This window comes from Phalacrocorax carbo, chromosome 1 (genome assembly GCF_963921805.1).
Source record: "Phalacrocorax carbo chromosome 1, bPhaCar2.1, whole genome shotgun sequence".
Lineage (NCBI taxonomy): Eukaryota > Metazoa > Chordata > Aves > Suliformes > Phalacrocoracidae > Phalacrocorax > Phalacrocorax carbo.
The window spans coordinates 141,627,087-141,653,822 of record NC_087513.1 but is presented as its reverse complement, the minus strand read 5'-3'; the positions used below and the strand labels follow the sequence as shown (position 1 = coordinate 141,653,822).

The following is a 26,736-nucleotide window of genomic DNA, read 5'->3' as shown; positions in this document are numbered from 1 at the left end:
AAGAGGTAATATTAAAAAAACATTGTACAATAGACTTTAAGCTATTGAAGTTTTAAGAGGACTCAGTACAGATGCAAACAGCTACCAAGTACTGCCAGCAGATGGAGCTCCTGAATAGTTACAAAAGTTCTCGAGTTCTCTAATTTGGTGGGGGTTTTTTTTGTTGTGGGTTTTTTGTTTTTTTTTTTATTCGCACAGGAATTTTGCGTGTGCATTTCTTTGAGATTTGCACTGATCTCGGCAGGTATTTCCAGTGCAGAGAGCGGTTGGATGCTTGCAAGTCTCCTGAGGCACCCCTCGTACAGGGGTGTAGGGCAGTCCTGTTAAGGCTCCTGGAACGAGTGGGACACGAGCATGGAGGCGGTTGGTGTGGAGGCACGCTGGTTATGGTGGCAGTGCCTTGACTGTTGCATCCACTGCACTCAGTGCTACACACACCATGGGGAAAGCGCTCCTTCAAGGTTGCAGCAATGGACTTAACGTCGCTTATCTTCCTAGAAGACCCTAACAATATCTCAGCATGTCTTAATTGCTCAAGGTGTTTGCAAGAGGCACCTTACTAAACACATGAGGTAAAATACACATGCTAGAATGTATCTACTCACTGCTAGTTCATTAACAGATACTCCAGTGTGATAAATGCATAGTAAACGTACTATGTGATATATAATATATACTCCTAAACCTCCATGTCCTATAAAAGCAGGATGAAAGGCCTTGAAAGACCAATAGCTCTAAACCTGTATTAACTGCTCTCAGATTCTCAATGAGTTTCTATTATTTAAAAAAAAAGAGAAAACAAAAACAAACAACCAATAAACCCTCCAAAAAAACCACAAGAAAACTCCCCAAATCAGAGAGAGAGATACCTGTTTAAGTTTCCTTAAGCACAACATGTACAAACCAGAAAAGACCCTCAGTCTTTTCTTACCATTGTTTCCCCAGGTAAACTTCATGGCTCCCCCATGTATGAAACAGGTACATAGTTGGTTATGTAAATTCTGGTGGAAAAAGAAAATAATAATAAGTAATAATAAATAATAAATACCAAGAACAACAATAATAATAATAAATCAGAGCTCAGTAGCTCTGGTGATCTTGCCTGTGAGGCTGGTCGTTAACTGTCCTGCATTACCGCAATCATACTGGCGCTGCCTGCGGCTGGCTACAACAGAGGTGGACTGAACAACTGGGGCTTGATCGCGCAGGCCTTATGTTCCAGAACGCGTGCTTGCAGAGCCCTGTTGAACTGATGCTGCAAGGCTAAAAGGGCACTTCTGAGGCCAGGTAAGGTCAGATAGCACAGCATCCAGTTTTTGCAAGATCCAGCCTGTTCCCAGCTGCCAATGCCTTCAGGGGGGTTTGGGAGTCTTTGGCAAGAAGGCTAAATACCCATGGCTTTAAACAAGTGTTAAAGGTGCCAATTACTCAATACACGCACAGAACTCTGATGTTCACTGAAAGTAAGGGTTTCACCATGTTACAGGCAGGAGTTAATGGTAAGTAAAACTAGTATCCCACTCTTTACGTAACCTCAAGTTATCTTTAAGGTCAGGAAAATAATCTAATCCTTTCTGTGAGCTTTGAAACTACAAAAAATTCCTCAAAGAAAAGCCATCATGGAAAGTTATATTTGCAGTGTAATTCTTTGGGAAGGGACTGTAACATTCTTAGGTCTGGATGCCATCTAGTACATTCAAGGAGGTATTTCTATCCAAATGTTACTGACACCTGTCCAGAAACATAACTATCATTATGATTATTTCCCTAAAGGACTTCAAAGCTTAATGCCATTTATAAATTTAACAAGCCAGTTTTTCTACCTGCCAAATCTACGAACTCAGCCTGGACTTTAAAAACCTAGAAATAACCTTTCAGTTTCTCAACATTTATTTTTGTCTGGCAAGGCAAATTTTACGAGTGGAAGCAATTTCCTATGCTTGCTGAAACAGAGAGCACAACCAGTCCCTTTGGACAAAGAGTGGCTTGGGAAATGCACTCCTCTTCCTTGTGCATGGTCACAGACTAAGGGATCTGCAGAAATTGTTGCACTGGAATTATGCAGTCATGCAGAAGTACATGATAAACTGGCTCCACAGGGACTAGCATATGCTCATCTTCCTGCAGCACACTGAAGTAAATTAGAGATGACATTTATTCCTTCACTGCGAAAAGAGATAAAATCTGAAATATCCCGTCCATGTGAAACCCCTATGTTTCCACACTTCTTTCCATTTCAAACTAGCACAAGAACAAAGATGTTGCCAGCTCTATTAAGGAACAGATTGAAGCTAATAAGAATATTTACTTTCTGTAACAACTAAAAGTGTTTTTGTTAACATAAAGTCACTTCTAAACACAGAGAACGGAAAAGTTCCATCATGACTAATGAAAGACATGTGGGTTTGGTTTGGTTTGTTTTTGTTGTTTTTTTTTTTTTTCCTTTCAAAATCAGCATGTTCTCTAGTGGAAAAAGAATAACATTTTCTGAGAGAAATTTTCTCTGCCGTTTTGGTACTTAAGAGCATCATTGTTACCTTAAACATCTGAAGAATGCCAAATTGGCCAGAGCAGAGTATAGTCCTGCCCTATGCATTTCAAACAGTGAGCCATAGGATAAAAACCAAAATTAGAGATGCTGTTATTCTGTTCAGGCAAATAGTACAAAGACAGTCAGAACCTAGCGTCCACTGATGATTTTCCCAGGTAACATCTAGGTGCTTGTTTGGCTATATCTGAGACAATATGGGAAATAAAAAAAAAAGCAGCTTGATCTCTATTAGATGTGGAATTTTCCATAGAGTTGATGATGCTTCCCACTGTCTCTTGGCAAGATTCTGCAAGACAGCACTGAGAGCTCATCCTCCCTGCCAGCTGGCTGAGTCTGAGATTAATGGGGAAGCTGCAAGATCCCTCTGACCCAATGCATTGGATGTTTGAAGCAGGACCTTGCTATGAATGCAGATGCCAGAAGCCTAGTATCATGCTTTAAAAAACAGGCTCTATTCACATAAAGTGAAGGACACACTACAAGGAGCTTAAATCTTTCATTCTTATGGTAGTGGTGCTCAGAATCGCAGCCCAGCAGCAGTTCCCCTGAAGCCCTGATGAACTATGGCGTCATAGGACAGAGCTGAGGTGACGATGTTGCTCTTGCCTGAAGACATTAACCTGTAAGAAGGAAGAATTGGTCCTTACTTGTAACTGGAATCTCTTTATGGTGCTTTAACAATGGAGGCAGAGCTCTGCCTTCCCAGCAACTGGCAGGCAGTGCTGCTTTTAAAGGGCTTGAGGTACACGATTAAGCCAAAACTATTGTATTGAAAATGTTCTCAGCCTATGCTGAGTAGCTGAGGGTCATCACAACCCCTGTGAGCTGCAGTAGAGCAAGGGAACCAGACAGAACCGGACATCTAAGAAATCCCTTGATTCCCCGTGGGCATTGGTAAGCTTTCCAAGCTAGTACAACAGCTCTGATACCTTCCGCTTTCTCCCCGCAGGTTCACGTAGCACAGCCAACTGGTGTTGGCAGGCACGTTGTTACTTAGAGACTTTGTACAGTCCCTCAGGAAAGCTGTAAATTTCAAACCAGGGAGGTGCAGTGGTGGTATTAAAAGATATTTGGGTATTAATAGCAGTCACATGATTAAAATTAGTGCTTCCTGATTCACTGCAAGCCATTTTAGGAACACTAACCTTATTAAAGGACAAGAAGAAACATCAAACTTGTAAAAACTAACAAACAAAACCCCAACCCCAAACCCACAACAATTTAAATATGCGTTTTCACCTTTTTCTATTAGGGGCTGATTCCTTCTGAAAGCAGACCTCTCACTGACATCACTAGGAGTGTCATGAACCCCGTACTGGGCCTGAGGGCTTTGTCTAATTTCCTTAGCTGTTAAACGAAAAAAAAAAATCCTACTTAATCCCCAAATCTAATATCAGCCTCTAGAAATCAGCAGAGTTACAGAAATCCAAAAAACCATCAGACAGTAATTCATTCCCTCGGTACGTCAGTATGTCACAATAAACGATCAAGACTAGTAAAAACGGCCAACCCCTTTTAAGAATGTGGGAAACAAACCCTTGTCTCAGTTATTCTTGCTCTGAAATCCCTCTTGCTCCTTGCTGAGGTGAGCAGTCCTGATCCTCTAAGACGTGTATGGGAGGAAGCCGGCCGGGACTTGCTCTTTTTCCTCTTATTCTCCCTTCCCCCACTCTCCAGCACAGAAACCGCCTGGGATCCCTGCCAGCAACCACCAGCGAACTGGAACTGCCGTGCAGGTTTTGCATGAATTCCAGGCACAGTACAAAGTCCTTATTCTTGAAATACTGGCACAATGTGGCTACTGCCTTTGCTAGATTCTGGTTAATTCTGTGCAGATCTGTATAGAGCTCATCACTCTCTATTTCAGTCCCTCAAAAGAGATGGTATAAATATGATACACCACTCACAGCCCCCAGGGTTTTCTTTCTCCCACCTACTTTTCCAGCCTTCCAGGCAGGATAACAGGGCTAGCTTGTCCTCCCCCTTCTGTCACGTTCTCTTTTCTTCTTTGTTGCATTTTCAGGAAAGGTGGACTTACCTGTGCTGAAGATATTAATTGCACTTTTTTGACCCACCACCAAGAACGGGAAGTTTAGTATTCACCCCCACTCACACTTCTTTCAGAACGTAACTCTGTTATAATACACTTTATGCTTCTAAAAGTCTTAAGCTATTACTTAGAGGAGATCTCACCTATTTGTTGACATTTCAGTTGAATACAGTGAATGCTGAATTTAACACTGTGATCTAAAGAAGTCGGTAGGAGTCAGTGAGGTGGAAAAATGAAGCGGCTTAAACTACCAGGTTTGTATAACACATGGCAGGGATAATCGTGGTTGGAAGCAGTCTTTTATTTGTTGACCTCCTTGCATTTATGATTATACTCAGTTATTTTTATCAGTTTACAAATTGGGCTACTTTTACTCATACCTATTTGACTATGCTACTTGTTTTGTACAATTACTTTTTCCTGAAAAATTCTGTTTCTCAAAAATTTCATCGTGCCTTGGGAAAGATGGATCTTTAATAGTTGCCAATAACATAAGCATTACTTTCCACCTGTCTTTGGTCCAAGTTATGACTAAACTTTTCTTTCAGCCTTTCTAGACTGTTTACATCTTTCTCACCATGTGATCCCTACCGAAGATGTGCCCATCCTGCTGCTGGCACGCCTTAAGAAAACCAAAACAAACCCCAACCCCCACCCCTTTAAATTTTTCCCTGATAACAAAATGCTATCTGGAAGTAGAGGAGGCATTCTGCTAGCACAGACCTTGCATCCTCTTCCTCATGACATTAGTGACATTAGTGACCCAATACAGGGATAACTGCTGTGATTACTTATTGTCTTCAGCAGAAATAAGCTTTAATCCAAAACTTCTTCTTTTTTCTAAAAAAAAAAAAAAAAAGCTTTGTAACGATGAAGCAGAAAGGAGATTATTTAGACAGTATTTCCTCCTCTTCAGCTAACCAGTTTTTCACTGCACCTGAGCACAGGAAGCTGCTGCTAACTCACGGCTACATACAGGCAAATTCTCTGCCAGCAAAATCGCAGTTTTTGAGTCATTGCGTGCTCTATACTGCTGCTTTCTGTGTGGCTTTTTGCACGTCTGAGTACTAAAAGCAAACACTGGCATTCGTGTAGTCCCTTCTGCCTTTGACAAGTTTTCAGAGTGAATTAACGGTAGTGAAGAACATAAATATTCAAATGACAGAAACAAATTTTACAGATTTCTGTTTGTATGTCACACTTATGAAAAAAGACTAAGAGGTAAAAAGAAAATTATTAATCACCTAAACTAGCTGCACAAGTAAAACATTTGCAGGGATAATTCTTGGGGCAGGGATGGGACACAGTGACAACAACGACACAGGATGACAACAACAAAACACAAACTAATCTGTTTTCATTTACTCAATTCAGCCCGCAAGTCCTTTAGGGTTCTAGCAGCATGCTTATAATAAACTCTGGCTTCATCCAATCTTGCAAAAAACCCCAGTTGTTAATACAACTCAGAGCCATAAAATCTCTGCAATATCACTACAAATTTCAGTGCAAAGTCACGTCTCCTTAGAAAGTCTGGCTAGGGTCACACCACTGCCGGATTTTTGTTTTGTTTGGGTTCCCCACCCTCGCCCCTCCCTTGGAGGGGGTCACTGGTGTTTGGGTTTTTTTTAACTAGTATTGGCAAGACCCTTTTTTAGAATTTGTAGTTTTTAAATGTATGTATACTGCTACCAAATATTTTTGAGCATTAATTCCAATACGACTTTCAAATGAACCTTGTTTTTCTGGAACTGACATTGAAAAAGTGCATGCTATTAACCCAAAACATTTTTTATTTGTATCTTATGGTCAACAAAATTGCTTTTTGCCAAGTTAGTATGCACCAGGACCTCTTTCTGAAGAGCAAAATGCTTCTCTCTCTTTTGTAAATGTTGCAGAGTTGTGCTGGACTTAAACTTTTTGTACTTGTACTGTTTGTGATATATGTTATTGTTACCCAGCTAAAGCTGCAGATCTGTTCAAAAAGCTATGCACAACTTGAGGCCGATCCTTCACTAAAGCAGATTCACTGTGTGTCAGGTGTTGCTCAACATCTCAACAAGATTACTGCAGAGGTAACTAGAAGTACAGGAAGCAACTATTATGTTTGGATAGAGTATGACTATAATTTGTGCACTGTAGGGGCACAACTATGAACATCTAGAGTTCTGTGTAAGTCTAGTCTTTCTTACTGCTGCCTGCTCAGCTCCATACACTAGGCTTTCTGCAGAGTTCTCCAACTGTCTTCCCTGAGAGGGCATAAATTAGGCAGAATTTACGCATATACCACTATAGCCGTCTCTTACACGTAGATCTGCAAAACCAGTCTCCATTCAAGACTTTTACCACACCAGACAGGATTTCCTTAGACTTCTGGATAGTGGTGAAGAATGAAGGGGGAAAAAAATCTCTGATCAACTTTCCTTTTCTTTATTTTCACCCACTTTTCTTCTCAGAGAGAGAAAGGACACAGTTATTTTCCAAATGCTTTGTCAGCAGAGGACTCAGTGCCACAGGACATGTTAGTAGACATCCATCTCACATACTTTGTGTGCTTTCACCTTCCTTATCACACCAACAGAACGGGAACGTCCCACAGCAGGGCTGCAGCCACGGCTTCCACACAACATTGTACAAGGAGAGCTGCTCTGGGACTGGAGTCAGTGTCCTGCGATGCTCTTCTATGGCTCTTCCAATCCTCCTTATGACAGTGTCAAAGAGAGGCTCGGTGTCGGCTGACAGAGGTTTGGCTTCTGAAGGGTCTCGTGAGAGATCAAACAGCAACGGAGGCTCATGATGGGTCACACCTTCCCCAAAACATGGGCAAATTCCTTTTCCATAACAAGCCCCAGCCCCAGGTGGATGAAAGACTGGGGTCACATAATGAGCCTTCCAGATGGCTCCACCTGGCAGGAAAGAAATCTTATGGCACAACAACAAGACAAAGGAAAATGGAAAGTGCCTTCAAACAATAGTACAGCTGTTTACTAAGGAGACATCTTCTCAGACACCCTGGCACCCCTATCAGCACAAATCAGATTCTGTGTGGAGTACTGATTTGAAGATGGAAAACACTAGAAATACAAAGATAACCACATTTAAATTCCAGTGTAGCAGTGGACAGCCTGTGTTCCTACCCCATAGGTTTGTTACTTACAAATATTTACTTGCTGTAAGACACGTCCAGCTACCCAGAGTCACTGGTAAATCATGCACAACAGCTTCAAGAATCTCAGAGATCAGAAGTGATGAACACCCATCATGCAATAAATTTGTCAATTAGCAAGATGACTATCAAGAGGAGAAAACTCATGTGTTGCAGTTACCATGGAACAAACTTTTACACTTACTGTCCTTTTGGTGCCACCGCACTGCATGCAAGTAGGACCCACAATAGTGGAACAGGAACTCGTGCTCTGACTTTTGAGCTCTTCCTCTCAGTAAAGGCATCAAATTTCGTCCATCAATCACCCTGATGTAACGTGGACAAGCATATTTAGGCAGGGGCAAACCCGACAGCGAACTGTATACTTATCACTATGCGTTGGCTGCATCAGTGCTTGAGACAGCATACAAAATAACTTGGTCATAGATTGAGAGGAGTCTGCAGACTTCCAAGCCAATAATTCAATCCCTAAATTATTATTTTTTTTTAATAGCCGGGTCAACTCATTCCATTTAGCAATATGTAAACAATATTTAGAGCTTGGTCTAGTGGAAAAAAGTAATTAATTCAGGAAATCAATACCAATATCATAATTGTTTAACAATTTTCAAAGGAGCTTAAAGAAATTTGTTAATCAAAGATGGGTTTAATGACTTTAGGAGGTATTTGTAAGCGTCCGTAAGTCAACTCAGTTTGTACCAAAACAGCCTCAGCCACCAATTCTTTCCTGAATGAGGCTGAATCTGGGTTTGGAACTAGCGCCTGGTCTTTGGCAGGAACAACTCCTCTGGCCATGAGTACACCTGTGGGCATATCTGGAATAGTTTGCTCATTAGTTTAAAATCTCAGACCAGGCTTAAGGCTAAGCAATATTATGGGATCTCTAAGGATGATAAGAAGCACAGTAAAGTGTTAGTAGTTAACTCTCCTATTAGAAACATCTCCATACCTGTCCTGTGGCAATGTTCCTCCAGCCAGATGAACAACTGTGGGATAAATATCCATAAGACTCGTAGGTTCATCAATAACTGTGCCTGCAGGTAACACTCCTGGCCATCTAATTATTCCTGGCACACGGATGCCTCCTTCCCAACCTCCCATGCCTTTTCCACCTGCAGTGAAATGAATCAACATATGGCATTTCAGAGGCAAACACACACCTCTTCATTGGCTCGTTGCATTTGAATGTACAGAAAAAAGATGCAGTAATACACTGCTTATCCAATAAATTTGGCTCTTCATTTGCATTGGAATTCACATACTTTAGAAGGCCTCAAAATGTGACATATAACACATCCAAATCTAGAAAGACTTTGACCACAGGTGAGGGTAGGAATAATAAATCTATCTTTGAAAACCTGTGTTCAGCAAAATTAAAACAGCTTCAACCTTCTGTTATCCTCCATTTCGCAGGTTGCCTGCATTCACCTGTGTTATTGAAGAGCTTTCTAGCAAAAGAACAGAGGAGGAACTGGAAATTGGAAGAACTCACAAGGCTGAAGAAATACTTGATATTATCTTCTTTAAACCTACATGAGACTTATGAATTAGTATCCTATTTTAATAAAAACCTAACAAATTTTTTATTCTCTTTATAGCCATGGATTCCCTTCAAAGTATGTGTCCTTAACACTTATATTTCCATACGCCTTATGCATATCTTCCTTTTTTTGAAATCAAGATTTGGACCTAACTCTCCCAATGCTTAATGCAACATCTCAACTCAGAAGCAAAAAACCTGAACCTATGAAATTGCACTATATATGCTTTACTTCACATGACAGGAAAACATCTTTTCTCAACTTGCTACTAACAGAAACCAACCTAATAAAGCATCCTGACACTGGGTGTATGAAGAGAGTATTTACCTAACTCCCAAAGCAGAAACCTCTTTTAATTCACATAATCAATACGAAAAAAACCCATTGTCTTTGTTAGATCCTGTCAAGCTTATGAATCAGTCTCATCATCCACAAAGAGAAGCACTTCCTCAAGCAAAAGCAGGGAGTGAGATGAACAGAGTAACTGAAAGCCCTTCCCCTCCATAAGGGCCAACAAGCTCCATTGCTCAGCAGCAGAGCGTCCACCTCATGGGAGCCAAAGTTCCATGTCTTTGACCTCTGCTGTGCCCCGTGGAGCAGCTCAAGAAGGTTCTGAAATGGAAGAAACCTCTTTTAGGAAAATAAAAATATCAAAAGCTTGGGCGAGGGGTGGATGTTTCATTGGTGATAACAGAGCCTAGGCCCTGACGCATACTGTCACATGTTCATGACAGGTCATGGGACGAGGTAGTCTGATGACACAGGGATGTTGGGGTAGACGGGAGGAAATGCAATGAATGCATGTTCTTTTGGCTTGAAAAAGCCAAAGTGCACTGCTCAGCAGGTTGAAGAATGCTTCACAGCAGAAAGGGACGAGCAGGAGGTAGAGAGTGAGATCCTCTTAGACCACCAAGGACATTTGGATTTTATTACAATCACTGATTCTGGGTGGAGTATAAAAGCATATGGGGAATAAATTGTAGCAGCAAGTCATGACACAATGTGCCCTTACCCTATTCTGTATTGATTAGCTAGGCAGCAACGATTTATGGAACATAATGAGAAAAAGAAATAAGCAAATCAGGAAACAGTCCTATTGTGGAGAGAAAGGGGGGGGGAAGGCATTGGGGTGGGATGGAGGGAGGAGAGAGAGAATTCAATATAGAAAACTATCACATTTTTTCCAGTGCCTTTTACTTGAGAACAACTAATTTGCAGGTATCAAGCTAGACAATACCTTTGTCAAGGAGATGTGTAATAATGCTTGCACTTTACTGAAAGAAAGGGTAACTTTAAGATTAGGGCACCTCTGTATGTCACCTATATTTGAAGATAAAAATGCAACTCATTCCAGACTTGATAGCTTTAGCCAGGCAAGTTCATTATATTTCTGATTGTGACATTCATGTAAAGTCATAGTGTTTTCCCTACCTTTATAAATGCCATTCCAGCCACCTAGCTGGGCAGATCCATCCTGAGCCTCCAAATGTCCTCCATGATCAGAGGCAAAGTATGTGAATGTATAATTTTTCAAATCTTCTTTGTCAAGCAAATCCAGAATTTTGCCTTAAATTTAAGAAGAGAGACAGCAAGGTTCCTATTAACCAATTAGAAAGATCAAGCTACATTTATGTTTCAATAATAATCTTTTGCAATACCCTATAAAAAGTTTTTAATAGCTTAGATTTCTGTAGGTGTTTTGGCCTTATTCGTTTTCCTGCTTTAAAATTCACAAGTGTATATGTCTGAAGCAAATCCTTCATGAAGAATACTTACCCACCATCCAGTCCATTTCTTCTACATTGTCTCCATATAAACCATGATGGCTTTTCCCAAGAAATTTTGCTGTGGTAAAGAGCGGGGTGTGAACATGTAAAAAGGAAACAAAGAGGAGGAATGGTCCATGCCTGTTTCTTAAAAACAAACAAAAAATAAAAATAATTTTTGTGGTGTGTTTAGAATATTTTCAAAGGTTTCATATTCATCCATGCACAGGCACACATATTGGGTCTAGGCTGTACCCACATCTAGTGCATCCCCATTGGCCACAGTTGACCGTTTTCGCACAAAACATGGGCAAGAAAGATCCTTTTCAGCCAGATAGTTTTAAAATCCTAATGTGTAAACAGGCAGAGCATTTTCACAGTGCTTAAATTAGTTAGGTGGTGAATTCTGATGCCTTTTTAATTGAATGCAGTTGGATACAGGCTCATATTTACTTTAATATTTGTGGCTTTTCTAAGATGGCCACTTACAAATTTCAGTATATTTGTTTTCACAAATTTTAAGAAAAGAATAGTTACTTTCCCTGTTTCACAGAAAGACACTTGACACACAGAAATATTGTAGAAGGCTGTGCAGGCAGAACTTGAATCTGGAAAGATGAATGATCTTACTTGGCTTCCTTCTCAATCCATAAAAATAGATTTAAGTGTGTTGAGATTTTCACACGAGATAATTTTGTGCATCACACGCATTTTACCTGGGTGTTTTGTAGAGTTTATGAAAAAGAGCACAAATAAGTCTTGTAGAGTGAAGTGTAAAAATTATCTTGTTAATGTGGGAGCAAATATAGTAATTGCAGATTACAGGGCGTAGTGAGATGGTTATGTATCGTTTGGTTAAAACCCATTTCATTTACTGTAGCTTCCAATGTGAGACAGTTGCAATTAAAATTTAAGTGGATTGGATTTCTAAATAGAGAACTTGGGTACGAGTTTCAAAGCAGTTATCATGATACAGCTATAGTTACTGGAGAAAAATGCTCTAATCCAAGTACCCAGAACACCCTGGCCCCTTTAAAGAAAGCTACAGACAACCATTTACCTTTTGATAAATGACACTGCCTCCTTCAGCATGAGGGAAGCAGTCCTCTCTAACCTCATTGGCTGCTCAGTGACATCGTGGTTCCTCATCAGGATACAGTTCCAATACTGCACGAAGCCATAACTGGAGTACCAAGCAATGAAGAAAAGGCTGCCCGCCAAAGCAAATCAGGCAATTATCTTCCAGCGGATGGAAATCAAACCAATGAGTTTTCCAGCAGCGAGAGTGATCACAGCAAGGGTAATTATCTGACTGTAAAGCCAAAGCTTAGCTTGAAGGGCTACGTCCAGCTCCGGAGGTTTGTTTTCTTGACAGTTGTTTAGAAGTGTGAAAGGCATACCATAAAAGTAGTCAAACCCATGATTTAGAGGATGATGACAATGATCATTGAAGGATTCACAATTTACACCTTGATGCCACTTTCCTGAAGGTTTTAAAGCATGGAAGAAATTAGAACATTGAGGTAGACGACTCAAAAGGAGCCCAAGGTAGCACCATCAGCATTTGCTTGGGAATTAGGGGAGTCGCTCTGTTTTTCAACATAGTATCGATGCATTCTCCTTGTGCACAAGGATGCTGGGTGAAACCAGTGCTGACCCTGAGGTTTGTTGGGTTATGTTATTGCTCAGTAATTACAGACTCAGAGAGGAAGACTACAGTTTATTAGCTTGTAATTCAATGCAGCCACATCAATTTCCAGCACTTGGAGATGACAATGAATTTGGCACAGCTGGTTCTTTTGTTTCTCTGCCTCTTGCCTCCTAAAGGCAGAGGAAATACTTAAAGAAACTGTTTTGTTTGGAAAAATCTCTACATTAACAAAACCCCCACAGAGGGCTTTGAAAAATCTTAGGCCAAGTAAAATAAATGCTCACCCATTATAATCATGGGACAGTTTTCCATTCTTCCCATTTTGGATGCCCTGTACAGGCATTAACATTGTCTTAAAACTCTTTAGACTGCAGTATTTTCAGTTGTCTTGCAAATAAGAGGTTTTTTTACCCCTCAAACTTTTGAAGAGGATTCATATCTGTGACTAACGATCATTTGGGGCAAATAAAATCCCTAAATTCCTTTCATATAACTAGTTCTTTCTCCAAGGTCATGCTGAAACATTTCCCCTTACCTATCAGTCCAGTGGTATAGCCTTGTTGCTGCAGCAGCCTGGCAAAAGTAGTTTCATTAGCAGGGAGCCCTCCTGAGCCAGCATTCCACTGCAGTGCTCGGTACCTGTTGCTGGACGCCATCCCTGGCAGAAACAGCTGCAGTCATTTCTGTGGGCCTTTCACTTTCTGCCAGCAGATTAGGCTGCTCCCTCCAACCTCCATGTCAGGAGCTCAACCTGAAGCCAGCAGAGTTCCTCACAAGACATTAAACCAAGCATATCTTGAAGACAGTCACATCAGTCTAAGTACTTCAGGCAGTCAAGAGTTATATTTCAAGACAAATACTGGTTGGCACCAGTTTTACATCAATGAAACAAGTCACTGGTGACAGTATATACTATGTTTTATTTTCTGCCTTTCTGAGTAACTGTGATAATTTAGTCTCTCTGCTCTTCACCTGAAATGAGAGGTAACTGTTACATTTCCCTACCTCAGGGAGATGTTGCATCACATTAGGGGAGCTACAGTTCACCCAATGCAAACTGATTTTGCACTTAGCTCTCAAAGAAGGCATCTAATTTTCCTATTTAGCACCTAGGGAGAGTTGGATATCTTTGAAGTCCTCCATAAAGCAACTTAGGTAGGTGAGGAATGGATGAAACTATTTTTCACAGAAGTTTTGTGACTTTCTGCACTTGTTGGCAATGAACTCATCCATTTCTCTTGGGAACCCTGTTTCAAGCCCTTATCCTCTAACCATCACCCTCAGGAGGAATTCCATCAGTTTGCCCTAGGCTGTGTTGCAGTAAGGAAGTGACAGATATTACTGCTGTTGGCATTTCTCCATACCTGTCTATTTTTATCATATAGAACACTTGCATCCTATAAAGTCAGGCTAAAGATCGGTCAGCTGGTGAGGCAGTGGTTCCCATTCAGAAGTTACTTATAGAAAGTTTGAGTCTCTAGCAGTGTATCTTCTATCTCAGGTTGAGGAAATAGCTGAACGGTTTTAAACTAAAGGAGGGTAGATTTAGACTGGATATAAGGAAAAAGTTCTTTACAATGAGGGTGGTGAAACACTGGCACAGGTTGCCCAGAGAGGTGGTAGATGCCCAATCCCTGGAAACTTTCAAGGTCAGGCTGGACGGGGCTCTGAGCAACCTGGTCTAGTTGAAGATGTCCCTCCTCATTGCAGGGGGGTTGGACTAGATGACCTCTAAAGGTCCCTTCCAACCTAAACCATTCTGTGAATTCTCCTGTTCCAATACTTATCAGCCATTGTAGTACCTCAGCACCGTACACAGAAATCTATAATTCGGAATGGGCCCAACCTGATCTAATGGGGTATCTGCCAGTGAGGAAAGCTGCTCTGCTTGGTGTGCAAAGTGGAGCTGCGGCGATGTGCTGAGTAAGTTTCACTCCTTCTTTTGCCAAGCGGTCAATGTTTGAGGTCCTAAAAAAGAGTTTCAAGTTTAATAGAAGCAACATAATCTGACACTTATTTTAATAAATTGCCAAGAAGAACTAGAGCTTTTGAACAGTTCCTAACAAACACACACACACAAACCCAAATAAAAAACCCACACCAACCAAAAACCCCAAACCTCTTCTTTATGTACTCCAGGACTGATACAGTAACAACGGGTGAAGTGGGTTATAGCCAATGGAAAATCCAGGGACACAGCCACAGAATGCATTTGGCAACACTGAAAAGAAATCTAGGCATTGTTGGTACTGTTTAGTTTGAAAATAAAACTGAAATGGAAAGACCTATCTAAGAAAGGCTGATATTCTTCTGTTCCACTACTTCCAAGAGATCACTTCTGCCAGCACATTTGGACCCTAAATTTCAGAGTTCATTGAGCCAGAGAATCTCCCAGGGCGTCTGGAGCTCTTGGAACCAAGACTACTGTTCCACATTTTTAACATGTGCTATTTACTTCATAATATGGTGATATCTCTACATAGTTACATTTGTATGGGAGCCTAGCTCTCCTAGCAGAATGGACTACAACACCATAAAGAATGGAAGAGACTCATCCTAACCGCCGGCAGAGGATGACAACAGAGGTCCATAAGCACATTTTTCTGCGCAACCCCACCAGTATCACGTGAGGGAGATGCAGCCAGCACATGCCAACAAATGTCTGCTCTCCACTTGGATGGAGGATGTTAGTTGAGGCTTGTAAGATGCGTGCTCAATGCCCATTCAGTTCTGCTTTGCCTTTTTACTTTTGAAGGAATGTTATCACTATTTTTGAAGCCAAATAATCACGTAATAAATTATGTGGGACAGTCCACCTAATTTGGATTGGAGTGTTTTGGAGGAGATGGCAAGCAAGCAGAAGATGGATTCTGGAAAAGCACTGGGTGGATAGAGTAAGGCTCAACTATGCATGAAAAGGAATAAAGAAATTGATACATGAGAAGGAGAGAAAACAGTAACTGGAATACTACGACAAGTGACTGGACAGTTAGCACATGGAGGAGGGGGTGGAAGGAATTCCCAGAAAGAACCTAAAAACCAAAATGAAAATATGGGTTTTGTGGTTTTTTTCTTTAACTGCACACTGTTTACTTGGGTCACAAGCCAATGTGCATATATACAAGTACTTAAATATACATTTACTAGGGCCTTGGATTAAGAGATTAAGAATATTTTTTATTTTATAATTAGGCTTAATTACCCAGGATAGGTGTTCTGTAGTGTTAAACATATTGTACTGAGAGATCTTTTACCTTATACTATTGTTCCCATAACATCCTATATCTCCGATGCCAAGATCGTCAGCCAGAAAGAGAAGTATATTGGGTTTAGATTCCATAGCTGCAGTCAAACCAAACATGTTCCAGAATAAATATGAAGGCAGTGCCATTAGGAGGTACCTCCTGAAACACAACAAAATAACTTTTTACTTATGAGACTTGTAAGGGTTGAGGAGTGACGGGAGCCCTCTGGCAGCAGAGCTGAAGCATAAAACCCAAAATAGTGGGAAACTTTGTTTCTCAGCTCCGCTTTCAGTGACATCCTTTCTCCCACTGACAGAGGACAGAGTTCTACTCGTTCCATTTCTTCCTTCTCTACCACCTAGATCACTCTAGTCAGAGAGGCTGCGGTAGCCTTTCTACAGCCCAAGAAGCCAGGCACAAGTGAAGCCTGTCATCTTATTCATTTGGCCCAGGAATCTTCATCTTGAATCAGTTGCATAGATTTCAAAATGTATTAAAAACTTCAAAGAGCTGAAAAAAATTAGTGTTTCTAAGTTTCATAAATTCTATGAAAATTCAGGTTATGCTCCAAAGTCACTCTGGTATTTTCTGAATATCTTGTCTCCAGTGAATAAAGCAGTTTTAATTATGTTTGGAAAGGAAGTAGAAAAGACTAAAACAAACTCCCCTCCAACTCAAGAACATTTGAACATGAAGCCACCTCCTCTACCACCATTCTAAGATGCCAACCAGGCCCTGTACCAGTGTCAACTATATTTAATAGCTGCAGAAAATTGAATTTACATTTTTACACATATTTACCATGCTTTTCATCTATAAATATGCCTAGAATGTTTGAAGCTGTGTTTTCCTCTGAGTAAATGTTGCTTATCCATAGCCTTAAAACCTAATCCTGGATTGATATTTCACAGAATTATCACTGCAATATGTACTACTTTTGCAGGACATGGGGCAGCAGCAGCTCTCTACCACAGACTGAGAAAGCTCCTGCAAATCGTTCCAGGATTTGCAGCTTTGGTGTGAAGATCTTGTATACAGAAAAACATGGTTTTCAATGAACAGGTAACCATCACCTCTAATAGGTAAACACAACACTCAAGATTTTCTGTAAACATGACTGTGAACTCCCTGTTGTAAATAAGTAACCAGTTGCTATGGGGATTTAATCACCCAAGAGCAAAGTTCCAGCTGGGTTTTTTTTTTTTACCTTCTACTACTAAGTTACAACAGTGACTTACAGCATTGTGGTGAAACCTTGGTTTAGAAGCACAGTGAGAAATTTCCATCTCTATACTTGGATTGCTCAAAAAGGAGCAGTTTCTATTTGCCAGTGTTGTATCTCCTAAGAGTTACAGGGCATTATACTGGTATAATGAATCCTTTCAAACCACTAATACACTGTTAGAGCTGCAGGGGTAAGGTCTCTAAGGACCCTGGAAATAAGCAGCCCCACTCAGGCATTCTTCTTTCCAAGCTGGGGACAAGAGTAGTGCTCATCACCTCTTTCTGTTACATTAAAAAAAGGACAAGAAAACAAAAAAAGGCAAATGATGAAATCTGCCTTTACTGACATCTGCAGCCCCATCCTAGCATTTTTATTCTCATTGTGTTAAGTGCTGGATATTTGCTGGTCCCTGTGGTAAACTTGCTTGTGGATTAAGAAAGGGTCAAGAACAAATTCCATCTCAGGTAACCTACTGCTTATAGTGCCAAGTCCATATCCTAAGCTGCTATGTAGCATTACTGTACATTATAAAACAACCATGCTTAGCGCTCACAGTGATCATCTTTTGCAATACACAGAGGAAGAGTGCAAGCACGTTTAGTTACTAGACACTGATAACTCTTGAAAGCAATAGGGTTTAAAGAAAGTAGAAAAAACCATGCATATAGATACATATGACTATAAAATATATATATATATATATATATATAAACCTTATCAGAACTACTTAGAAAGCTATTTTTGGAAATTATAATTTAAAGGCATAGCCAGAGACTTCCACCTGGGAGACAGATCTCATTGTTTAAAAACATGAGGACATTAAATAAGTACGTAGTTAAGATGATCCTAAAAATCATTTGGCACCTAGTATTACTAGTCATTTTTACAACATCTGCTTAATGAATCAGGTAAGTGCAAAACATTAGGAAAATACAGGCCACTATTTAGGTAACTTTTACTTACAAGACTTAATATGGATTTACACCATAGTTGAGCTTCCGTAAGTTTATTGACGATGATCTTCTGAGGACAGGTTAGAAACCATTGGCACGGGCAATCAGATGATGGAAAAACCCTACTGAACTACGAAATCAGGTGCCTGTACTTGCCTTAGAATGATTTTTTAAGGTGATACTGCCATATTTAGTGCGTTCCTAGAGAATTACAGCATTATGAGTTTATAGCATCCTTTTGTAAAAGAAATCTGCTCCTCCTACAAGATTTCACAGGGAAGTTATATCTGTGTAAAAGCCTGGCACCTTAGACTACTTCTCTAAGGGCTGTACAAAGGCAGAGTCAAATTTGGAACAGTCTGGGGCTCACAATGAGAGAGGAATTAAAAGTTAGAGCTGGGGTGGGGGGTGGGAGAGAACAATGGAGTTGAATTTCTTACATGGGGGTAAGGAAGGGAATAACAAAGAAAGCAAATGAAGCATCAGGAAAAGTGATTCATTTGAGCCCAGTGTTGCTCGGGGAACAAAAGGTGGGTCAATTCAAACAACACAAGTTTAATTCTGCAAAGTAGAAATAAATACACACAGGGAGGAGCCAGAAATATGTTCACCTGAATAGAACGGCAGCAACGGCTGAGCAAGGTAGCGGTGCAATCATCTCCTGGTACGCAGTGATCCTGAAAATAAGCTGAGTTTATAGTAAGCAACAAATTGAGCACAGTCACCAGCGTGATGTTGGAGGAAAAAGAGAACCCAATCAATCTTTATAACTCATTATGAAAGAGGGACTAGTGAGATTTTTTTTTACCTCAGAGACACAAGTACTGATGGGGTCAAACTGTACTGACCAAAAGTGGACCATTTTCAAAGTGGAGTTTGACAACCGGAGAGGGGGTAGAAAACCACATATAAATGATTAAAGAACTTAATCAAGAACAAGTCAGTAAAAGATTAATTAGTGTATAAATTCATAGAGAGAAACACAGGTCTTCAAAGCTCATCAATTTTGCTGAAACAGAGCCAGTATTTGGAAGGTGAAGTCAGCCAAATAAAGCATGCATTTTCTGCAAGCAAGCCAATTTATTATTCAATCATGTTTCCAAGTGGAGTGCAATATAATCGTGACCGGGTACCTTAAGTGGAAGAAAGAAAAGTATTGTAAAGAAACACAAGTTATGGGACTCCCCATAACGGGCAGTCAGCCGACATTTAACAGTTCATGGTAAACATGATCAGAGCAACAATCTGATATAAACTCCATAGTATTTTCTCCAGCAGCCACGTTGTGAGATGTCTTTTTCTAAGCTACCTAAAGGAGTGCAATTAAAGCTAATTTTAGGACTCTTACCTAAAGAGTTGAAATAACCTGAAGAAAATGGTCTTTGACTTGAAAAAGCTGCTTCTCATCAAATCATTCCGTTTTAATTTCAAGACAGCTTTTAGTTCTCACACTAATAAGCCACCCCACTATATAAATTCTACTTCATATAATCCCAAAGTTATCTTAAAATACTGATTTTACAGATTGATTAGTCTTTGCACAGACAAAGGGGACTCTGATTATATGTGATGATACGAAGTTATTCTCAGCAGAAGTCTCCCCAGAGAAAGAATCACTGGAAGCAACAGTGGATTTCCCAAAGTCTAATAGAACTGGTTGTTTCCCAGCTGATAGCAAGCACGGTCTTGCTGTAACTACCTAATTTCAGCGGAAGGGTTCTCAGATGTCATTATTAACTAAAAACATTATTACTTCTTTTAAAAGCAGAAGTACACAGCATCAGTTATTCAGCCTAGTACCTCCACATAAAAAGTTATAGGACCCTATAATAATTCAGCCTAAACCTTTCTGCAAAATGAGGCCAAATCCTGCAGAGCCATAAACAGCAGGAAAAGAATTTGCTTTCTTGTTTTCTTTGTCTAACTTCAGATACCAAAATAAGTTATTTGCACACTAGTACAAAACCAAAACAAAACCCCGAATTCCTGACCACTTATTTAAATGTAACAAAAGTGAATTAGAAGTATCAGTACAAACACTTTCAAGTAACGGGTGAAGGTACGTCACTGCTTAGCTGCTAGCCAAAAGTAAACACTCAGTTTCCACCTTCTATATAAATATACTACCCAAGAGGTTAATCACATTCAACAGTATATTAGAACCTAATTAAAAATACTAATTTCAGCTTGCATTACAGCTCTGGAAGAAACACAAGCAAAATACAACACACAACACACTGTCCCACCTTCTCCCTTTCCCCCCTCCCTCCCATAGCTTCTAGGCATCCAGATGCTCAGAGGGGAAGAAGCAATAAGTGGGTAATGAGTGAAACAAGGAAGAAAAAGCTCTCAGCTGGTGTGAACATAGTCACTTGCTCAGAGCTTGCAGCTGGTGAGCCAGAAACAGGTGCTGTTCATCAACCATAAAACAAGGGATGTCCTTGCAAGAAAAGTAGAAGCCAAAAATATGGGGATGCTCAGTGGTTTGACTTTTTTCCTGTCTATTCTGCACTCTCAGGGAATCAACTGCAACAGTGCTCACGGGGGGCGATATAGTTCTTACCGACCTGGATAATATCAAGAGTTGTTCTCTGTTACCATGATTATAGCATGGTCAGTAACCAAAAGTTTTGTAGCAAGCAACCCAAATTTTATTAGTTTATTACAGCTACCCTGTTCTGGCCTTGATGCTGCACAACAGCACCCTGCCTTCAGAACAACAGCAGATAGGGATGGTCTGGCCCTAGGCTTTAAATTAGCTCATGTGTTTTCACATCACGATTAGCACTCCTTGGTCTAAATGATCTAATTGTGCCTTCTGGCTTCAAAGTATGCAGCTTGGAACATGCTGCTTTCTTTACAGCTGTCTCCTTCCCTGGAGACATTCAAAACCCGCCTGGACGCGCTCCTGTGCCCCCTGCTCTCGGTGTCCTTGCTCAAGCAGGGGTGTTGGACAAGATGATCTCCAGAGGTGAGTGATTCTGTGTGAGACAAGAGCAGAAAATTGGAGACAGAAACAGGGTAGGCAAATGAGATAAAAAGAGTGGCAACCAGGGGCACGGCTGCTAGAGAAACAGTGCAGATCACATGGAAATAATCTGAAGGCAAATTATGCTTTCTGTATGCCATTGTAAAGGCACAGTAACTCTAGCAATAACAACAACAACAATAATAATAATAATAAAGCAGAATACCTTCCATTCAACACCTAACCCTCCAAAAGCTGGAGTTTGGCTTGAAATGCTAAAAAGGGAAGGAAAAATGAGAACATTTATTATTATAACCCCTCTCCTCCCCCCAGACACATATTCTAACCCCACTCACATGTTGTTTTTGCCCTCTCATCCGGAGGTTAGCAGAGGAAGATGCAAGCAAAAGTAAAGGCAGGACGCTGTCCAAGGAAAGCACAGCTTTGTGGGGCAAAGGTCACTGTTTCAGCACAGCTTCCCAAAAATGCCTCGTGGGAAAGCGGTTGGATGTCACTCAGGAAAGCACTGCCACCGGCAGCAGCCCTGGCTCCGGCCCTGAGCCCCACTGGCTACACAGTACCCAGGTACCAGGACTCTGCAGTAAGCAACGGCAACTCCACCTCCTGCTCGAACGAATGTGTCAGCTACGTGTAAGGGAGGGAGGAAAAAGTCCTCCCTGAGGGAAGTGTGGAGGCGTGTTTGGTTTTGGTTTTGTTTTGTTTTGATTTTTTTAGTAAAAAAAGCTGATCTTTTACTTACCGCGTAATTGTTCTCTCACTGCAGGATCTTTGCTCTTGCTTTCCTCTTCATCTCAGGCTGATTTTGTTTGTAAAGAGGGTTTTTCAAAAGCACACCTTGTGTATTTGTATCAGAGTAATTGGTGGGTGTCAGTTGCCTTTAAAAATCTGGTCAAAGGCCTTTCATCCCGCCTGCTGTAGGGGAGGGCTTCCCTGCCTGCTCCTGGTAAGGTGCTGAATAAGGAAGAACTGTTTGATGCAGAAGCTGGAAATACAGCTCCTATACAGCCAAGGCCAATAGAAATAGCTTTAGCAGTAACTGAGCGGAAGATCGTAAATCATGGTCAGTGAGACCCTAGGCTACATCACGCTGTGTGGAGAACCACCCGATGGATGGAAGCGTGATAGCCATGGCTAATGCAGAGGGTGAGCTAACTAGCTGCCTTGAAATCAAAGAAAATCAATCAGCATAGTGGCACATTGGTTGTATGCTTACTAGCCCTGGCAGCCTGTCTAATCCCCCATTATTTTATTATGTCTATGTATGTTTCTCTGTCTGTGAGCTCCCTCCTGTGCCAGTACTCATGTGGTTGCACAGTCTGGCTTGCCATGCAACTTCACAGGCCCACAGGGGCACCGGACCCCTCTTTTTACTGGCTATGTGTGCCTATGGCTGTTTAAAAAGAGGGTACAAATGTGTCATGCTGTAATCCACAGAATAAGGTCTTTCTTATTCAAAGAAAGACAAAATAAAGGATAGAGGTTCTTCGTGTAAACATATTATTGCTCAAAGGCCAAAATAAATATTAATAGAAAATACCTTGGCAAAGTACAGAAAATAATCAGAATTTATTAACTAGACTTTGATAAATACAATGTATGGATACAATGAGATCCATGGCATCATCAGTGGGTGCAGTGCATGAGTCTCAAGGAGACTACTAGTGACCTAAATGTTTATCCGGATATAGCAGTAGTAGTTGCACCATTTTCCTCAAGAACCAAGAACTTCAGCCCAAAGAAGTAATTCGCAGAAGTAATTGAATGTGGCAAAGAAATGAGAGGTCAAGGAAGGAGCCTTCAGATCAAATTAGGACAAGGACACTTGTGAGAAGGATACTTGCATGCATCAAGGAGCAGATATTAAAGCTTCAGAAATACTAAAGAGAAAGATTTTTTGAGGGACTTGGGAAGAACTAGGTGGAAATGGTACAACTCAGGAAGCAGCAGAAATTATCTGGGTTACTAACCAAGACTGAAGGAAAGAATCCACTCTGCAAAGACATGGTGAAGAAAGTAGGGATCTGGTTTTGGCCCTTTTACTCTAGTGCAGACCTGATCACACCACTCCCGGCTCTCACACCTGTGGCAATCTCACTCTATCCAGCCAGAAAGGCTCTTCCATCTTGTCTCTCTGACCACCTGCCATGATCAGAAGCAGGGTGAGGTAATATGGTGTTTTTAAAACCCTCCTTGTCAACAGCATCTTCAGTTTGGCCTCCAGAGAAAGACTGAAATATGGTGAAATACCGCAACTTCAGTACCTCCTGATTATGACATTTTTTCCTTGATTTCTCAAATTCTGTCATATAGATTGAATATATTTTTTTAAAAAAATATTTGCTATTTTGACCTTAATTTTGTGTGAATACTTCAGTATGTATTTTTGTTCATTTAACCAGTTTTAGTTAGCTTACATTATACATATCTGTTCTTTTTTTTCCCCCACAGAACTGAAAAGTGCATTTTTTAACCTTAGATACTTTTTTTTTTAATTTATCCAGTGCTATTCATCATGTCTTTATAGGTTATTTTGACATTTTGGTGACTTTAATACCTTTAGCTTGGGGCTTGCAATAAGGCTGTTTTATTGTTAGTCCTTAAAGCCAATCTATTTGGCAAGCTGAATCATATAATCACTCTGAATGATGTGTGCATCCCCAACATACAGGAATAACCAAAGACCAGCTTTAAATTCAGTGCCCCCAGTCATCCAAACTTAATGAATGGCCCTGTTGCACAGAGCCTAAACATCAGTGTTTGCAGGAGCTGTATTTTCAATCACAAAAAAAAAAAAGCCTGCAAATGCCAACAGAGAGCACTTTGTGAACGGAGCTCCTTGTTAGCAGTGTCTTTGCTGCCGTATAGAGAGACCCAATGCCAGGCCAAGACCCTGTCACACAATGCAGAGATGGAGAATGGGCTGTGCCTCTAAGTGTTAAAGATAAAAATTCATAAACTTTTTTTTTTGTGTTTGAAAATATTCATCAACAGTCAGTGCTCTTCTGAATAGTGAAAACTCACAGGTAGTAATAAGGTTAAAATGACATTTGTCTATCAATCAGTTGTATGAGTATTTGAAAGTCCCATCTAGCACTATTCAAAATCAGAGCCTACTGAGTAGACTTGTTGGTACATTTGCATATTGTAACAACTGAACAGTCATTGCACTTGAAGACACTTATTTAAGATATTAAATGCTTTAAAGAAAATTTATTAGATATAATCAAAATATGGTGCCATGGTTTAAGCTGGGATAGAGTTAATTTTCTTCGATGTAGCTGGCACAGTGCTGTGTTTTGGACTTAGTGTGGAAAACAATATTGATAACACACCGATGTTTTGGTTGCTGCTGGGTAGCGCTTGTACCAGTCAAGGACTTTTCCAGCTTCCCGTGCTCTGCCGGGTGCACAAGAAGCCGGGTGGGGAGGGGGCACAGCTGAGAGAGCAGATTCAAACTGGCCAAAGGGATATTCCATATCATGTAATGTCATGCCCAGTGTGCTAACTGGGAAGGGCTGGCTGGGGGAAGGAGGCAGCAATTGCAGCTCAGGGAATGGCAGTGTCAGTCGGCGGGTGGTGAGCGGTTGTATCGCTCATGTTTCTGTGTTTTTTTTCCTTTATGCTATAATAATAATTATTATCATAATCAATATTGTGATGATTATAATTTTATTTTAATTATTAAACTGTTCTTATCTCAACCCACAAGTTTATTGTTTTGCTTTTACTCTTCCAATTCTCTCCCCCATCCCACAGGGGTGGTGGGAGTGAGCGAGCGGCTGCGTGGTGTTTAGTTGCCAACTGAGGCTGAACCACAGCAGTCCTGGGTCTGATACACCCACTCAATGCTGTGCTCTTTGGCCCAGGTGTCTATGAGGTTGTTTCAGAAATGAGTCCCGTTGTCTGACTCAATTCTCTCTGGGTGCCATGTCGCCACAGGACTTGTTTTTTGAGACCCAGGATAGTGTTCCGGGCAGTGGCCTGGGGCATGGGATATGTTTCCAGCCAGCCAGTTGTTGTTTCTACCATTGTAAGCACATGGCGCTTGCCTTGGCGGGTCTGTGGGAGTGTGATATAGTCAATTTGCCAGGCCTCCCCATATTTATATTTCAGCCATCGTCCTCCATACCACAGAGGCTTTACCTGCTTCGCTTGCTTGATTGCAGTGCATGTGTCACATTCATGGGTAGCCTGCGCAATAGCATCCATGGTCACGTCCACCCCTCAATCACGAGCCTATCTGTATGTTATCCCTTCCCTCCACCTGGCTGGAGGCAGGGCCCCTCTAGTCCTGACCATAGTATTCGTCACTCACTTCTTGTAAATATGAATCACAGGTGTCTCTATTAGGATCAGAAATAAAATCAGCACTTCTACTTCTCTGTCTGGGGAGTTGCTTACTGGAAACTGAAGCAGCAGCTTTCCTGGAAGAACCTCACTGAGTGATTGTTTTTGTTTGCAGCTCATGTACCCGTGCCTCTAGAGTCGAGGTAGGTTTTTCCATCCCACTTGCTCATGTCCTCTCTGTGGTCATGGAGGTAAAACCATAGGGTGCCTTGTGGTGTGTATCCTTTCTCTTGAGCAAAGGGATGCTTACTCCTAATGGCTGAGATACTGGTCTGTACTGGTGGGGAGCAGGCCATATCTTCTTTGAGTTGCTGGACGTCCCGGGACAGTTTCTCCACAGCTGAGACGAGGGAGGGAGAGAGATTTGCTTTGTAATCCCACAGTCTATCAATCACCTCAGCCACCATTGGTGCCTCGTCATCTTTCCAGGACATCACTGCCAATGAGTTCCCATGCGTCGATGGTGCGCTTCGTGCAAACTTCCTCCACATGGGTCATGTGCACTCAGCTTCATCTGGATCACTGGATGACTGTTGATTGTCTAGGTCACTATAAATCACCTCAAGCATGGCTAGTTCCCTCAGGTACTGGATACCTTTCTCCATGGTCATCCATTTTCCTAGGCAAAATACAGTATCTTCCTGGAAGGGGTACCTTTCTCTCACACCTGACAGGAGTCACCTCCAGAGGCTGAGGGCTTGTTTCCCTTTTCCAATTGCTTTGTCAACGACCCCTTCCCTAGAGAGGGATCCCAGTTGTTTGGCTTCCTTCCCCTCTAATTCCAAACTACTGGTCCCGTTATCCCAGCATCGGAGCAGCCAGGCAATAATGCGCTCACCTGAACGACGGCTGAAATCTTTTGCATATCTCGCAACTCACTCAAGGATAGGGATCGGGTAGTTTCCATTTCTTGTACACGTTCTTCCTCTTTCTCCTCCTCTCCTCATGATGGCCCTGGTTCTTCATAATCTCTTTCTAAACGAGTTGACTTTCTCTTCCAAGTTTTCTTCTTGTGTATAGGGGCAACCGATACTGGCACAGGTTGGTCCTCTGATTCAGCTGCAACGCTTATCACCGGGGTTTGAGTAGCTGCAGTGTCTGTTGTGGGGGTTTGAGCAGCTGCAGTGCTTCTCACTTTCCTTGTCTTTGTCTTTTTAGATCCAGAGACTTTCTCTTCCCCTTTGGGGTACTGGATAGTGTTAAACAGGGCTCGGTAGGCATGGGCCAGGCCTCAGCACATGGCAGTGATTTGTAT

The 26,736-nt window shown here is 41.2% G+C and overlaps 2 protein-coding genes across 4 annotated transcripts in view; both read right to left on the bottom strand.

Moving 5' to 3' along the window:
• LOC104043198 (arylsulfatase D) overlaps window positions 1–8,033 on the bottom strand; it is a 30,866-nt gene extending 22,833 nt beyond the window's left edge. For 2 of the 3 annotated variants that reach the window (XM_064437491.1, XM_064437508.1), the window contains exons 1-2: window positions 4,088–6,282; window positions 932–1,001 (exon numbers count right to left, since the gene is read on the bottom strand). In XM_064437491.1, the coding sequence (XP_064293561.1) occupies window positions 932–984 (53 nt within the window). In that variant the 5' untranslated portion in view covers window positions 985–1,001; window positions 4,088–6,282. Of the gene's footprint in view, window positions 1–931; window positions 1,002–4,087; window positions 6,283–7,948 lie in introns of those variants that run through there. The other variant, XM_064437500.1, reaches the window with a different exon arrangement.
• Window positions 7,008–21,755, bottom strand: LOC104043197 (arylsulfatase D). The gene is given in 11 exon segments (XM_009502782.2): window positions 7,008–7,504; window positions 7,949–8,070; window positions 8,714–8,876; window positions 10,737–10,871; window positions 11,082–11,218; window positions 12,132–12,555; window positions 13,258–13,380; window positions 14,569–14,690; window positions 15,977–16,126; window positions 18,757–18,833; window positions 21,470–21,755. Coding segments are annotated over 11 exon segments (1,842 nt in total). The 5' UTR covers window positions 21,491–21,755; the 3' UTR covers window positions 7,008–7,136.
• Between the last annotated feature and the right edge of the window lie 4,981 nt (window positions 21,756–26,736).